Below are 15091 nucleotides of genomic sequence, written 5' to 3' on the forward strand. Positions count from 1 at the left end.
TTTTCGGGGATTAAAATAGAGGGGTTCCATGAGAAAGGGGCCTTGGTGATTTTTTTGTTTTTTTTTTCGTTTACAATTTTGAATATAATTATATTAAATTTAAAAAAAAAATTAATCTCACCATACCTACCTAAGTACCTATTGTCCATATTCAGTGATATTGAACTGTTCTTCCATGGAAAAAAAAGTTGGAAAATGTTAGCTGGAACTGCTGGAAGAAAAAGTTTTCAAGTCTATTTGAAGTTTTGAACTTATAAAAATCTCTAATCAGTGAAAAAAATTACAACTAAGGCCCCCCTTTTCCATGAAGCCTCTCAATTGCAATTTCTAATGTCGAATAAAGTGAAATCTGATTCGATTTTCTGTTGAAAAAAAAAAACTAAGAACATTTTATTTTGAAGGGCAGATTCCGATTGCTTTTTTCAAAATTATCTGAATGGAACAGTTTTTTTTAATCAGAATTAAATTTTTTGGAATTTTTAATTATGTATTGTCCAAATGCAAATTTTCTAAGTATCATTTTTCAAAGAACAATAAACTACTTACAGAATATTATAAATTTATAATGTACCAAAAACCCCTTGAAATATTAAACTTTTTGCTCAAGCTGTAAATTTTTTCCTTGAAAATCCTCTTTTTCGACTTTTGAAGTTTTGAGATGCACAGAACAGTGAACAGTAATTACATTACAAAATTTGCACAAGCCCTGAAAAGCCCCAAAAGGCCCTGAACCCCTGATCACAGTTTGGGTTTTGGGGCTCACGTTCTGGGCCTGGTTTTCAGAGGAAAGGGTTTCGGGCTTTGGGCCAGGGCTTTGTAGGTTACAGTTTTTAAGGTTTTGGGGCTTGGACATTCGGGCTTCAAGGAAATAATCGGGGCCTTTCCGGGTTCCGGGTCCGGGCCTCATACCTGCTCAAAACCTTAAAAATTGTAACCTGCTGCAAAGCCCTGGCCCAAAGCCCGGGACCTTTTTCTATGATAACCATAACCAAGCCTTAAACGTGAGCCTCGAAACCATCTCGAAATTCGAACTGTGATCAGGGCTTTTCGCTTTCGGGGCTTTTCAGGGCTTGTGTAAATTGTGTAAATTACTATTACTTATTCATTAAAAAATGATACTTGGAAAATTGTCCAGTTGAAACTTAAAAATTCCAAAATTTAGTGATTTTTTAGTGATATGCGTTTTGGAGCGATTTAGTGATTTTTCGCGATTTCCGTTTGGCAGCCCTGAGTTCCATCGTGTGTGATCGTGTGATGATTCTTATCAGTAAACACGCCGCCGCCAAAACTGTAATTTTTTCAAAGTTGACTTACTTAGTTGACTAAAGTAAAGAAATTTCAGTAATTATTTTCGCTGAAATTGTGTGACAGGTCCTGCTTTCATGTCAAAATCGTCTAAAAGTACGAATTCTTTCTAAAGGTAACTATAAAGAACTATTCTGTTTGCTAAAATATAGTATTAAAGACGCTGCTTTTTTTTATCAAAACATGACGACAAGATTGAATTTTGCCTTTAGCTGTCGGAGGAGTCGAGGAGTCTTGTGTCAAGATTGCGAAACCAAAGTACTGCGGTCTTTCGTTATTGCTTGAAAGGTTCGGTTTTTATGCCAAAACTGCTCAAAAAAGTCCACTACGATGCATCCAAAATTGTGAAAAAGCCAGGTTTTCTGCCTACAGGGTGCTCAAAAAAAAAATATCGAGTTTTTAGTACCTCAAGAAAGTTTTTCATTAAAAATATAGGTTGGCAACATGAAATAGATGCATATGATTGGTGGGATGTTGTAACCTCAGTCCAACAACTAATCACGTGTAGAGCAGCTACAAAAATCGTTATCATCACTGTGACCACCCGAAACGTTCATCAAAAAACTTTTTTGGGGGTACTCGATATTATGGTCATTTGCGGATTTTTTAAAGCTGATAATTTTTCAATTTTTAGACATCGAAATTGACCACTTTTTGTGTTTCAAAAATTGGCCATTTTATAAAATTTTTGGAAAGTTTACAATTTTGCTATTTAGTTTGAAAATTTAACAATTTCGAGAGTCGACAATTTGTGACTAAAAGTACCTACTTAAAAAATTTGATGGAAGGAAAAATAATGAAATAAATTATGTTTTTTCGTAAAATTCTTAGTTTTTCAAACAAAATTTCCTTCAGTTCAGTTCGCTGGGTTTTCCATCTTGGAATGAGAATTGAGAATATTGTGCTTTGTGCTGTTTGAATTGAAAATGGGAGCTAAGTCGACTGGATTTTTCGTCTTGGAATGGGATCCGAATTGAAAGAGAAGTGGGACTAGTTATGAAAACGGAAATGGGATTTATTACGCCGTCTGAATAATTTCTAGTGGAGGCAATCTCAATTCTCAACCCATTCTCTTGGAAGTTGAATGAAAAAGTTGACCTTGTCATCCATTACAGTATTATAGATCCATTTTCGATGCCTTTACTATAAATATCTCGCACATTTTTTATACTTGTTAAGTTGTTATCACCTACAAAGTAATTTTCACTTTCAGGTTATTCCAGAATAATTCAAAATGAGTGCAAGCAACTCATCCGAACCGATGCAGGAAGATTTACTTCAGGAAGACAGTTTCTTCTCTCACTTTCCGCTACCAAGCTTACAACAGTTAGCATCCATTCAAGTAGTTCTGCCAATGCTGTTTGAGCACTTTTCACGAAAGAAGAACAGTTTCTTTAACGATTATAGTAATTTGAAGTCTGATTTGCTTAGAGCGGTGGAATCTTTGAAAACTCCTCAAACTATTGAAAAAATACTTACGAAAGCGGCGCGTAAGATTGCTAAAGTATTGCATATATGGATGAAACATTTTGAATCCCGTGACTTTTCAACTACCACCTTGGAATATCGCTATATCTCTTTTAACCCGAACAAGTGCGTTTATTGGCTTTCGAGCGGTGAGATTGATTATAAACGGACTGCTGACAACATGTTATCTTCTTGGAAACTGAAAAAAATGCAAAAATTCGCCATCATGTGTGCATATTGCTTAGAAGACGAAATCAAAGCGTTCGATTTAAGTTCGCTTCCTAAGTATTCTATCAAAAAAATGAACCTGAAACGTGACTTTTTAATCGCTTATTGGATCTTTTCGTTGAAAAATAAATTGCACCACCTCTTCGATGGAATTTCCGGTTCCATTGATGCCGCAATGGCTAAACAGTGCGATGGTGAGCACGCGTTCAAGTATTTTTGGAATCGTTTGGGCAATGAAGATCGAATTTCAGTTACTAAACACAAAATCAGTCGTTTCGGTACTTGTGATGGTCGTATATATTTTTGCCAAGATCAATTATTTTCCATGATGACGTCCGCTGAGCAACTTCATCTGTTGTCGATGGTACCCGATGAGATTATAATAAATTTTTGGCTCTTGGTGAAATCACCTTCGCTTGTACATTGGGCGTGGAAATACTCGAAAAATGCGATGACTGCCAAACGATTTACCAGAGTAGTGCAAAAAATATTCCAAGCTAGAATTGGGTTCGATAAAGATATGCAGATGCTCATAGACTTATGGGATACGGCTCCCATCCAGTTTAAGACATATGCAGCTAAGCTCCTAGTAAATGAGATTTTTTCACCATCTCAGTTTGGCAATTTTATTTCAATAGCTGAGTATTCGGATTTCAAAGAAGATGGTCTTACTTGGGACGAAGCAGCGTCAAAGTATGCGAAGAAAGAATACGCTCTGAAGTTTTTGTATAAGTTTTTATCGCTAGTAAACGCGGATACTCGAAGACAGTTGCTGCTGAAGAATGCAATCGCATTCGGGATGAAAATTTATGACCCTCGTTTGATGACTGATGTAATCTGCTTATGTTTGCCAAGCTCGGAAGATCAATTGCTGTATAAAAAAAAAATTATGGATTTTCCCACAATGATCGAACATTGGGCAAAAGACCTTCATCGCAGAAATGGTATAGAAGATTTCAAGTCCCAATTAGAAGTTTATTCGACCGACGTAAAAGCTGCTCAAGAAGTCACGAAGCGAGTACTGCAGTCGAAATCTCTAGATAGAAGTAATTTGTTTTCCAATGCCGATGATTGGAGTGAAATGAGTAAATTTATCGATGAGACTTTCCACGATGATCCGACGTTGGCCTCGACTATGAAGAAACAACTGCTTTCCTCCATTTTCACTAGTTGCGAGCATTATGTTTGGAACGAAGAGGAGAAGATCGATGCGATGATGAAAATTGTCGAACAGGTTCTTACTCCTAAAGAGGTTGCAGTGGAAAAGCGACGTTTTGCTCAAGCTTACAAATCGAAATTACAAAAACGCGAATTTTGTTGGAATTATTTCGAGATGAATTGTTTCAGTAAATTAATGACGTGGTGTTTAGGTGACGGAGAAGCCTTACTGAAATTTAAGAAAAGTTTTTCTATCGATAAAATCTTCCATGATGTAATGGACGAAGTGAACCAGAATTATTGCAATGATTCCGATTTTGATGAAGGTTTGCTACATCGACTTAATGATTTTTTGAATTGGATTTTCCCCAGTACCGAAGAAACAACTAAATATAAATTGAATAGATTGGAGACGTTGGATTTGGATGATTTCGCTATGTTTTCACATCTTGTAGATTATGACGAATACGAGTATTTGCCACAGTTATTAGGTTGGTTTTACGATGTCGATCCGATTCCATCTGAGGTGATTGATGAATTCAAGGCGAGAGTCGAAGAAAGCTGTTGAGAGGAGCAGCAATTTTTTCTTCTAATATTTGCTTCGCGTACTTATTATCTCGATGACTTAAACATATCTATGTGAGTGTAACATGTGAAACGAAGTATTTTCTATTACCTACACAGTCTTGCCATAAGTTCTGACCCTACTTTAAACGCTTCTGATACAAAAACAAAATTTTAAAAACGTAAAAGTGATTATATATTCGGAAAGTAGATGAAAAAAGCTTTAATTTGACTGTATTTAGCTGCAACATGCTGCTCAAGACGCTTAACAAAACGGGAATGACAGATGAAACAACAGAAGCCCCACGTACGCAAAAAACCAAAAAAAATTGACCGAAAAAATTTTTTTTTTGAAATTTTTTTTTGCGCATCAATTTTTTTTCACTAAAATAGTAATTTGGTGATCCTGGAGCACAGAATTATTGTTTTAGTGAAAAAAATTTGATGCGCAAAAAAAAATTTCAAAAAAAAAAATTTTTCGGTCCATTTTTTTTGGTTTTTCGCGTACGTGGGGCTTCTGTTGTTTCATCTGTCATTCCCGTTTTGTCAAGTGTTTTGAGCAGCATGTTGCAGCTAAATACAGTCAAATTAAAGCTTTTTTCATCTACTTTCCGAATATATAATCACTTTTACGTTTTTAAAATTTTGTTTTTGTATCAGAAGCGTTTAAAGTAGGGTCAGAACTTATGGCAAGACTGTGTAGGTATATGTTTTTTTCATTCATCTGTTTTATATTTTATATCGTATATATTGAAATGACTTACGAAGTGTCGATTAAGTAGGTACCTATACTAAATGTATCGTATTCAATTTTGTATTTTTATATCCGTAATAAAAGTCTCAATTCATTATACCACAGTGTTAATTTGCAATAAATAGCTTTGGCGAGAAGACAACAATTGAATGAGAAAACTTAACTCTTTGATTCACCTGGTACAGAAAAATCAAGCATAGGACAGTCGAAGTCAAAGCTTGGGCTTATCGTTGGTTCCCGCTTACGCGATTTCGAACACTCGGCCCCCTATATATAAATTGCACGGACTCTAAAAAAAATCATTCAAATTCTGAAAATTTTGGACTGAAAAAATCATTGTTCTTTTACTTATGAAAATTACAATTTTCAAAAGCTTTTGCCCTCGCTACGCTCGGGCCAACCTTTTATATTTATTTTCATTTTTATAAAACGCAAAAATTCTGCTTGAGGCTTCTAAAAATTGAAAAATGAACATGCAAATTTTTATACCCACATATGTGTTGAGTATATCATAATTGGTAAAATTGCCTTCTTCTCATTTTTTTTTCGCACAATAAAAAACTTACTGTTTTAGTAAGCAAAATAGGTATTTTTTTGTCATATCAGTCGGCAAATTTTTGGTCGACCACCCCCCATAGAAAATGCCTAGTTTCGTCCCTGCTAGACACAGCCCTGAAACCCAAACCCAAAAATTTCTCAGCCCCAATCCAAGCCCCAAAACCCGGAACCTGAAAAAAATTGTTTGGGGCCGCATCCCTGCTTGGGAAATTTTGAAGTATTTAGTTGTATCAGAGCCTCCATACACCAGAAATAAAATCAGCTGGAGAATCCACGAACTAGGTAAGTACATACATACCTACCTAAGTACCTACCTACTTTTTTTCAAGATCAAAAGATTTTTTTTCAATCACCCAATTGTCAGTGAAAAAAGTGTTGCCTATGTCTTTACAAGTCAGGCAATTCATTATAATCATATTATTTGTTATTTTGTTCGTCTACTACTCAAATTGTATCTATGGTTGTAATTTCCAATGTTTCATTTTTAATTTAATTGGGTGTTCCGAGAATCGTCGGCCAAAATTCAACTGTAGATAGTCCTCGAGGAGACGAACAAAAAACGTTATTATGACTGGTTGCCTATCTTGTGAATTGAAGGAGCCACGTGCTTCGCAAAAATCAAAATTTACTAATTTGAAAATAATATTAATCATACATTTATGATCATTAATATTTCTATAGATACCTGCCTAATTAAGGTAAAAAAACCGTAGACAGAAAAATTTTGCATTATCGTAATTATTCTTCAGGTGCCCTTTGAAAAAACCTCGTGTTATTTTATCTAATCTACGTACCCAATTTGTTTAAGAATTTTTTCAAAAATTCATCTTTAATTTAATATTTTTATTCTTTTAGTTAGCAAAAATAAAAACGAACTCGTATCACAATGCCGTCGAGCAGCAGCTGATCAAAATTTAAACGTGTTAATTAAACTGATAAAAACTGGCCAAAATTGAAAGGTAATAATGTAAGTACCTACCTACCTATGCAAATTAAATTTGGAAAAAAATCGTTGAGCATTGTTTATTTTGTTCATTTGTTGTTTATCTCGAGTGTTTTTTTCAGAAATGATCGGGGTGTTTACATAATTATAAAGAGATGATAATATAGCATATAACTACCACCAACATCATATTGGAACTCGGAAGATATAATTTATAAATATTTTCGCCTCATTATACTCGTATCGTGATTTACTTCTGACGAAGAACATTAAAAATATATTTTTAATAAACGAACTTATCTGCCTATTAATTTTAGGTTGATTCATTTATACTAAAATGTCTCATCGTACATACATAGACATACGTACCCAGAAATAGTTTAAGTCGGTAAATGAAACAAATAAAATCAGAATTCAGATAGGTAGTAATATAAAATCACTCGAATGTGACCACAATACAATCACGCATCAACAAACCGTATTCTTAAATTAAATCAGAGCCCAAACAATTAAACATCGTTAATGTTTTATTAAAAATATTAACGTCGTTGCACAAGAACACCGTCCTTAAATCTATCTACAACATGCAATGATGCTATCTTGGGAGTATACTTGTAGTAATAAGCACACATTAAAATATTATACTCCAGTGAAATAAAAGCTCAGGTTCACTAAAATAATAAATCGGTATATATTTCGTTCGAGTGTACGCCTCATTTTTGTATTGTTTTTATCGTATTTATTTTATTATTAAATAGAAAAGAATTTTTTTTTTTGAGGGCATAGGTCGGGATAACACACATAAACAAACTTCTTGATAATGAAATTATTGGTATGTAGTTTGCGCGTACTGATCGAATTCACATCGCTATATAAACACATGCTCGAGTACATTTTGGTTTTAAAATATTTTTTGTAATTATTGTAATCAACTCTTCTGTGTAAAAATGTTGCGTTTATTAACTCGTCAGGTAAGACGTTGATTTTCTTGAAACTAATTTTTATCTTTATACCGACGGTAATGAATGGCGAATTTTTTCTCGAGTGCATATCTTTTTAACGCATTTCTTTCAAGGTTGATGCTTTTTTTTTTTGGTATAGGTGAATGACCGAAATAGTAGGTATAAGAAGTGTTATGATTTAAGCAGCTAAATTGATGCGTATTCAGCCTATTTGTAAACATCCAATACGTACAATGAAGTAGATACTTGAGCAATAAAAACACAAATTAATATTAGTAATTCTGGTTCGGGTTTTAATCATGTTTACTCATCACAAATTACAATCAATCGTAGACTAAATAAACTCCAGTCTTGTTTAGGATTTTTAAAACATCGAGATTGATTACTTCGATCGTCGGTATTGAGCATGGGTATCGTTTTCCTTCAACTCCGGCTTTCAAACAACAGAAAATATGCTTCTCTTTTTATAATCATTATAATTCTTTTCAATGATCGCCGTTTGTCATTTCAGTTTTCAGCCTGTAAAATTAAATACAAATCATTATTTCTTCTAAGCAGCTGAATGCTCTTGTTCTACAAAGTACAATTACTTAACATTTGGTCTTAGATAAAATGAAACTATTGATAACCTGAAATAAAACAATGAAAATATATGCATATTTTCTCTCATAATAAATAAAATCTTTCCGGTTTTATGTATGTCAATACCAACCAAGTGTTTCAAGTGATAATAATTTTCGAAGAAAATGTTGTTTTTTACCTAGTTAATTTGTGAAAAATTGATTACAACGAGTATCAAAAATCAAAGAACAAAATAACATTTTTTTAAATAATAAATTTTAAATAGGTAATAATTTACTATAAAAGGAAAATCTAATTTTTGAGGAGATTCATGCAGACATTGCTGACTGAAGGAATTTGAAATATTCAGAGATCAGAGATTTGGAATTTTAAAAAAAGTGATAACAAAAATATTCATTCAACTCCCCCTCCTCTCTTCGTTGATGTTTTGTTTTGATAAAACTACTCCACAACCTATACAGGGTGTCCGGGGAGTGGTGGTACAAACTTCAGATTTGGATATAACCGGGTACGACTAAGAAAAAACGTTATATGAACAGGTTGCCTATCTTGAAAATTGAAGGGGCAAAATTACATTTTAATAATAAGCAAATAAAATGAAAATGTTGATGATGGGAACTGGTAGTACTTTGAAAACTGAGCAAATTTTGTCCATACAAATTTTTGCCTAACTTGAAAATTGAAGGGGCTATGACCACATTTAGAATAAAAAAGATTCGAAGAAAAAATCAATAGCGAAAATGGATTCTAAATTCAAAATTGATCAAATTTTGTTCTCTTCAATTTTTGGCCCAGATCAAAATTGGAGGAGCTACGCGACATTCAAAGTATGAGAAATTTCAAGGGTTGCTCAATTTTTTTGAAATTTCTTTTACTTTAAATGTTGCGTAGATCCTTCAATTTTGACTTAAGGAAAAAATTGAAAAGAACAAAATCTGATCAATTTTGAATGTATAATCCATTTTCGCTATTGATTTTTTCTTCCGAGTCTTTTTTAATTCTAAATGTGGTCATATCCCCTTCAATTTTCAAGTTAGGCAAAAATTTGTAAGTACAAAATTTGCTCAGTTTTCAAAGTACTACCAGTTCCCATCATCAAAATTTTCATTTTATTTGTTTATTATTAAAATGTAATTTTGCCCCTTCAATTTTCAAGATAGGCAACTTGTCCTAATAACGTTTTTTTTAAGTCGTACCCGGTTATATCCAAATCTGAAGTTTTGACATCCACTCACCAGACACCCTGTATAGTGTAGGCGAATTAGCTGAAAAATCGCATTAAAAAAACATTTTTACCTAGCCAAGCTTTTTTTGCGGGAAATTGTCGAGGGTGACCCCCATAAATAATTCCTGAGAGTTACCACCCCGTACCCCTCTTGCTATTTTTTTTATGGGGGACTGAACCCCCCCCCCAAATGGGTTTTTCGCATATTTCTCCTCAGGGGTTGATTTTTCGTCGAAAACAGTTCAGTACTTTTTTGTTCTACGTCAAATTTCCGATCTAGTGATATATCAACTGTCTTTCTACCCCAAGGGGGGTGGGGCTAGAACCATTTAAATGAGAGGGGGTTTCTAAAAAACACAAAAAAGCTATCGGCATGTAGGAGGGGTGAAATGGCCCCCGAGAGCGTTCGGGTTGATACTAGAATGGAAGGTGGGTACCATGGAGAAACTACCGCGTGAAAAATTTCAGATTCACGCCACCTCCCCTTTTTGGGGAACCCCCCCTTTTTTGAAATTTCAATAACACGGTCCTCAGCCCCATTTTAACCGATTTTGAAAATTTTTCTGGAAGTTATGTATATCCTTAGTAGGTATCCCCACAGAAATTTTCAACCACCTCCCCTCATATTTACCCTTCAAAATGGCGTTTTTTTCATTTTTTTATGCCTATTAACAACCAAGATTGCGAGGTACAATTTTGGAAACACGTTTTTTGGATGTATTTGTGGCCCCCAAACATCATATACTATATTAAAAATTTTTGCTTTGGTGCGCCGTGGTGAAAACTTGGAAAAATGTATCTTAGAGGGGGGGGGGTGAAATGGGAATTTTGAAAAAAATAACTAATAATGAGTAGGGTATCGTTTTCATATCGCACCTCGAGAGTAATAAGGTCACATCTCAAAAAAGTGAAATTTTACAGGAGAGTGATTTTCTTTTTTTTAAAAACTTGATTCATTATTTTTATCAACTTATAATTAATTGTGAGGAATGAATAGCACCTCATTTTAAAGATCTGGTATCCTACCTTCATTTAGCATAAGAACACTTTGAAAAATAAAATCTTAAAGTGGAAATATTTCAATGTTTGGAAAACATTTTGAGTTATAACCTTTCATTAAAGTTGATGTGGAGGCGAAAAGAAGCATCCAAAAAAATTTCATGATATCAAAGTTGTAGAGAATTAAATTTCCAATCGACATAATGTCGTTAGTTTTTTTCTAGAGTGCTTAGTTTTTGAGTTTTTCTCAAAAAACTAAATTTCATGATATGTGCAAATTCATTTTTCTGAAAAGTGATCAATTTAAAAAAAAATCCATTTGGTACAAACCAATAAAAAACGCACTCCTTGTGACTATTTCTAACTGACACACATTCAAAACAATCAAAACTATTTGTTAACACTTTGTATGTACAAAATTTGCTCAAAAAAGGTGGAGTTTTTTGAGATGTACCCTTATAACTCCAAACAACTTGCAATGTTGTTGAGATTTTGAGTTAGGCCATTTGCGTTTTTTACAAGATCTAGATAATGTACCCAACTCAAAGTGTAATTTTTGGTCGAGGGGGGGGGGGTCATACAAACCCCAAAAATGCAAAAACATCAAAATCAATTTTTTTTTGAGATGTGACCTTATTACTCCCGAGGTGCGATATGATTCGATACCGATGAACACGAATATGACCTCAGATTTTCTGCTACACTCACCTAGCCCTCTCCAGAGCCCCTCAACCTCCTCAATTTTCAGTATTTCTGAATTAAAGTTATTTTGATGACATTGATGTCGTTTTCATAAGATTCGATACCGCTGAGCACGAATATATCCTCAGATTTTGTGCTACACTCACCTAGCCCTCTCCAGACCCCTCAGCCCCCCTCAATTTTCACTATTTTTGAAATAATCAAGCTATTTTGATGACATTGGTGTCGTTTTCATATGACTTCTGATTTTCTACTACAGTCACCTAGTTCTCTCCAGAGCCTTAACCCCCCCCCCTTCTTAGTTTTTATTATTCTTCCATGCAATAATTCATACTATTACAGAAAGGGTTACTTGCTTATCACTGTGTTTTTTTCTGAAAAAACAATTTTTAAGAGGCCTCATCCCCCCTGTACATGGTTGGGGGGGGGGAGTTGGTGGACAAAATTTGTAGGAAATTTGATGTACATACAACAAAATTACCGAGCTATTTCTAATGTGAAATCAATCCGAGGACGAATAATAAAAACTGAGGGGAGGCTTAAGGCTCTGGAGAGGCCTAGGTGAGTGTAGCACAAAATCTGAGGATATATTCGTGCTCAGCGGTATCGAATCTTATGAAAACGACATCAATGTCATCAAAATAACTTTATTTCAGAAATACTGAAAATTGAGGCGGTTGCGGGGCTCTGGAGAGGGCTAGGTGAGTGTAGCAGAAAATCTGAGGTCATATTCGTGTTCAGCGGTATCGAATCATATGAAAACGATACCCTACTCATTATTAGTTATTTTTTTTCAAAGTTCCCATTTCACCCCCCCCCACACCCTCTAAGATACATTATTCCAAGTTTTCACCACGGCGCACCAAAGCAAAATTTTTTAATATAGTATTATGATGTTTGGGGGCCACAAATACATCCAAAAAACGTGTTTCCAAAATTGTACCTCGCAATCTTGGTTGTTAATAGGCATAAAAAATGAAAAAAACGCCATTTTGAAGGGTAAATATGAAAGGAGGGGGTTGAAAATTTCTGTGGGGATACCTACTAAGGATATACATAACTTCCAGAAAAATTTTCAAAATCGGTTAAAATGGGGCTGAGGACTGTGTTATTGAAATTTCAAAAAAGGGGGGTTCCCCAAAAAGCGGAGGTGGCGTGGATCTGAAATTTTTCACGCGGTAGTTTCTCGATGGTACCCACCTTCCATGCTAGTATCAACCCGAACGCTCTCGGGGGCCATTTCACCCATCCTACATGCCGATAGCATTTTGTGTTTTTTAGAAACCCCCTCTCATTTAAATGGTTCTAGCCCCACCCCCTTGGGGGTAGAAGGACAGTTGATATGTTACTAGATCGGAAATTTGACGTAGAACAAAAAAGTACTGAACTGTTTTCGACGTAAAATCAACCCCTGAGGAGAAATATGCGAAAAACCCATTTTGGGGGGGGGGGTTCAGTCCCCTATAAAAAAATTAGCAAGAGGGGTACGGGGTGGTAACTCTCAGGAATTATTCATGGGGGTCACTCTCAACAATTTCCCGCAAAAAAAGCTTGGCTAGGTAAAAATGTTTTTTTTTTAATGCTTATTCGCCTAGCCCTACACTAATATACAGGGTGCCCAGAAATATCGTGAACCCCAAAGGAAAAGTTTCTTATTAAAAATATTTATGTACTTAGGTTGGCAACGTGAAATAGATGCATATCGGCATATGATTGGTGGAATGTTATCATCTCAGTCTAACAACCAATCATGTGCTATCATTATCATCATAAATATTTAGCAGAAAACATTGTTAGTGGTTTGAGATATTTCTGGGCACCCTGTAGTATATAATAGGTAGCTTATCTAACAGAAATTGACTTTAAAGATGAACAAAAAGTTTGTCAAATTGATCTCAAACAGTTGCAAAGGCCTATCTATGCAAAATTTTAAAATGAACAAATACAAAACTAATTATAAATTAACATTTTGGTAATCTACATTCGCTTGATAAGTAAGTCTAGGTAGGTTAGGTATGTATTCATCTAGAATTCTAGATCATGGATTAACAGGTAGCTTTCAAGTTCTAAGATCTTCAAACCACGAGGAATTTTCCGATCAAGGATAAACATAAAATAAACACAACCTATTTTTTTTTGCAGGTTCAACTACGTCCCAGTACTCTAGAAACGTTATGTGTAAAAATAGTCAAAATAAGTCCCAAAACTAATATTAATTACCCAAATACAAATTTCACAATTTCCAGCCATTCTGGAGCTTACAGCGCGATTTTTCAATTTCTCCAGAATTTTGAATTTGCTCCAGAACGCGTGAATATGCACTTGGGCAGCTAAAAATCGAGTTGTGTATTATACTCGACCTGTTCAACGAGTTTATCTACATTTGAGCCGATTTTGGGAGTGACATCTCAAGAGTGGTTTTTTGACCAGGTTTTTTCAAAATTAAAAAACCCAAAAAATCAAAAGATAACCATTTGTGAGGAAATTTTTGAAATTAACGCGAATCGCTGTATTTTGTCCGTAACTAACCCCACAAATCAAAATTTTACAATTTCCAGCCATTCTGGAGCCTGCAGCGCGATTTTCAATTTCTCCAGAATCTTGAATTTGCTCCATAAGGCGTGAATATGAAGTTGGGCAGCTAAAAATCGTTTTGTATACTACATACACTCGACTTGTTTAACGAGTTTATCCACATTTGAGCCGATTATGAGAGTGACACCTCAAGAGTGGTTTCTTGAGGTGTCACTCTCGCTCCAAAACGGCTGAAAATGGTAGAATTTGCGCTCCGGGGGTTAGTTCTTGAAGAAATACAGCGATTCGCACAAATTTCAAAAATTTCCTCACAAACGGTTATCTTTTGATTTTTTGGATTTTTCAATTTTGAAAAAAGCTGGTCAAAAAGCCACTCTTGAGGTGTCACTCATCCCAATTCGAGTGTTTAATTACTCGCAGCTACGTTTCTCACCCGGATGGAGCCATGGTTACTAATGAATTTTTAGAAAACGGAAATTATGAAATAGAAGTAATGGGTAAAAGATACAACGCTAATTTACACCTCAAGTCGCCTTTTGATTCTGAAGATGAAAGAGTTCACGGAATCTACAGGCATGAAAAACTTCCCCACAAAGTTTCAGCAGTGAATTAAATATAATTGAAAGTCGAGTCAATGTACATGTTCATAAATTAAGTTGTAATATAAATTTTGTCTCAAATTATTTTATAAAAATATTTACGTGTTTTTATATTCTTTAATAAAAATTGTTTATTTTTTTCAAACTTACTTAAGCGGCTAGAGGGTTTGCGTGTATGGTAACATGAGTAATTCTGATATCCGTTAGAGGTTTATACGTTTTAGGGCTGACAGGTAATTTTTCCAGTTCGTCTAAAACTTCAAGTCCATCAATTAATCTATAAAAAAAAGAATCGTCTTATAACGTGATTTTGAAATCGAACAAATAAATGTGCGGTTATAGCAGCGGATTTACCTCCCAAAAATAGTGTACTTTAAATCTAAATTAGCATGAGCGGCGTAAGTGATGAAAAACTGACTTCCATTCGTGTTTGGACCATTATTAGCCATCGAAACAACGCCTCTTTCATTATGCTGCAATCAAAGTACGAAAGGAAATGTTTATCTATAA

At 34.6% G+C, this 15091-nt stretch overlaps 2 protein-coding genes across 6 annotated transcripts in view; one reads left to right on the forward strand and one right to left on the reverse strand.

Moving 5' to 3' along the window:
- LOC135850123 (peptidyl-prolyl cis-trans isomerase-like 3) overlaps positions 1-15091 on the reverse strand; it is a 45365-nt gene that overhangs the window by 29696 nt on the left and 578 nt on the right. The window contains exons 4-6 of one of the 4 annotated variants that reach the window (XM_065370875.1): positions 14936-15054; positions 14732-14858; positions 8206-8458 (exon numbers count right to left, since the gene is read on the reverse strand). In XM_065370875.1, the coding sequence (XP_065226947.1) occupies positions 14732-14858; positions 14936-15054 (246 nt within the window). In that variant the 3' untranslated portion in view covers positions 8206-8458. Of the gene's footprint in view, positions 1-8205; positions 8569-14731; positions 14859-14935; positions 15055-15091 lie in introns of those variants that run through there. The other 3 variants (XM_065370878.1, XM_065370877.1, XM_065370879.1) reach the window with 3 other exon arrangements.
- LOC135850120 (uncharacterized) lies at positions 1186-5566 on the forward strand. 2 transcript variants are annotated; one of them, XM_065370872.1, is made up of 3 exons: positions 1186-1420; positions 1518-1593; positions 2519-5566. In XM_065370872.1, exon 3 carries the CDS (start codon positions 2540-2542, stop codon positions 4724-4726), a length of 2187 nt encoding a protein of 728 aa, XP_065226944.1. In that variant the 5' UTR covers positions 1186-1420; positions 1518-1593; positions 2519-2539; the 3' UTR covers positions 4727-5566. The 2 variants fall into 2 exon arrangements, with proteins under 2 accessions (XP_065226944.1, XP_065226943.1); XM_065370871.1 differs by lacking the exon at positions 1518-1593 and having other exon boundaries at positions 1188-1420.

Source organism: Planococcus citri, chromosome 1 (assembly GCF_950023065.1).
Source record: "Planococcus citri chromosome 1, ihPlaCitr1.1, whole genome shotgun sequence".
Lineage (NCBI taxonomy): Eukaryota > Metazoa > Arthropoda > Insecta > Hemiptera > Pseudococcidae > Planococcus > Planococcus citri.

What these genes read in the sequence shown, in the direction of transcription:
- LOC135850120 (XM_065370872.1), top strand. Translation starts at nt 2,540, where the DNA reads ATGAGTGCAAGCAACTCATCCGAACCGATGCAGGAAGATTTACTTCAG.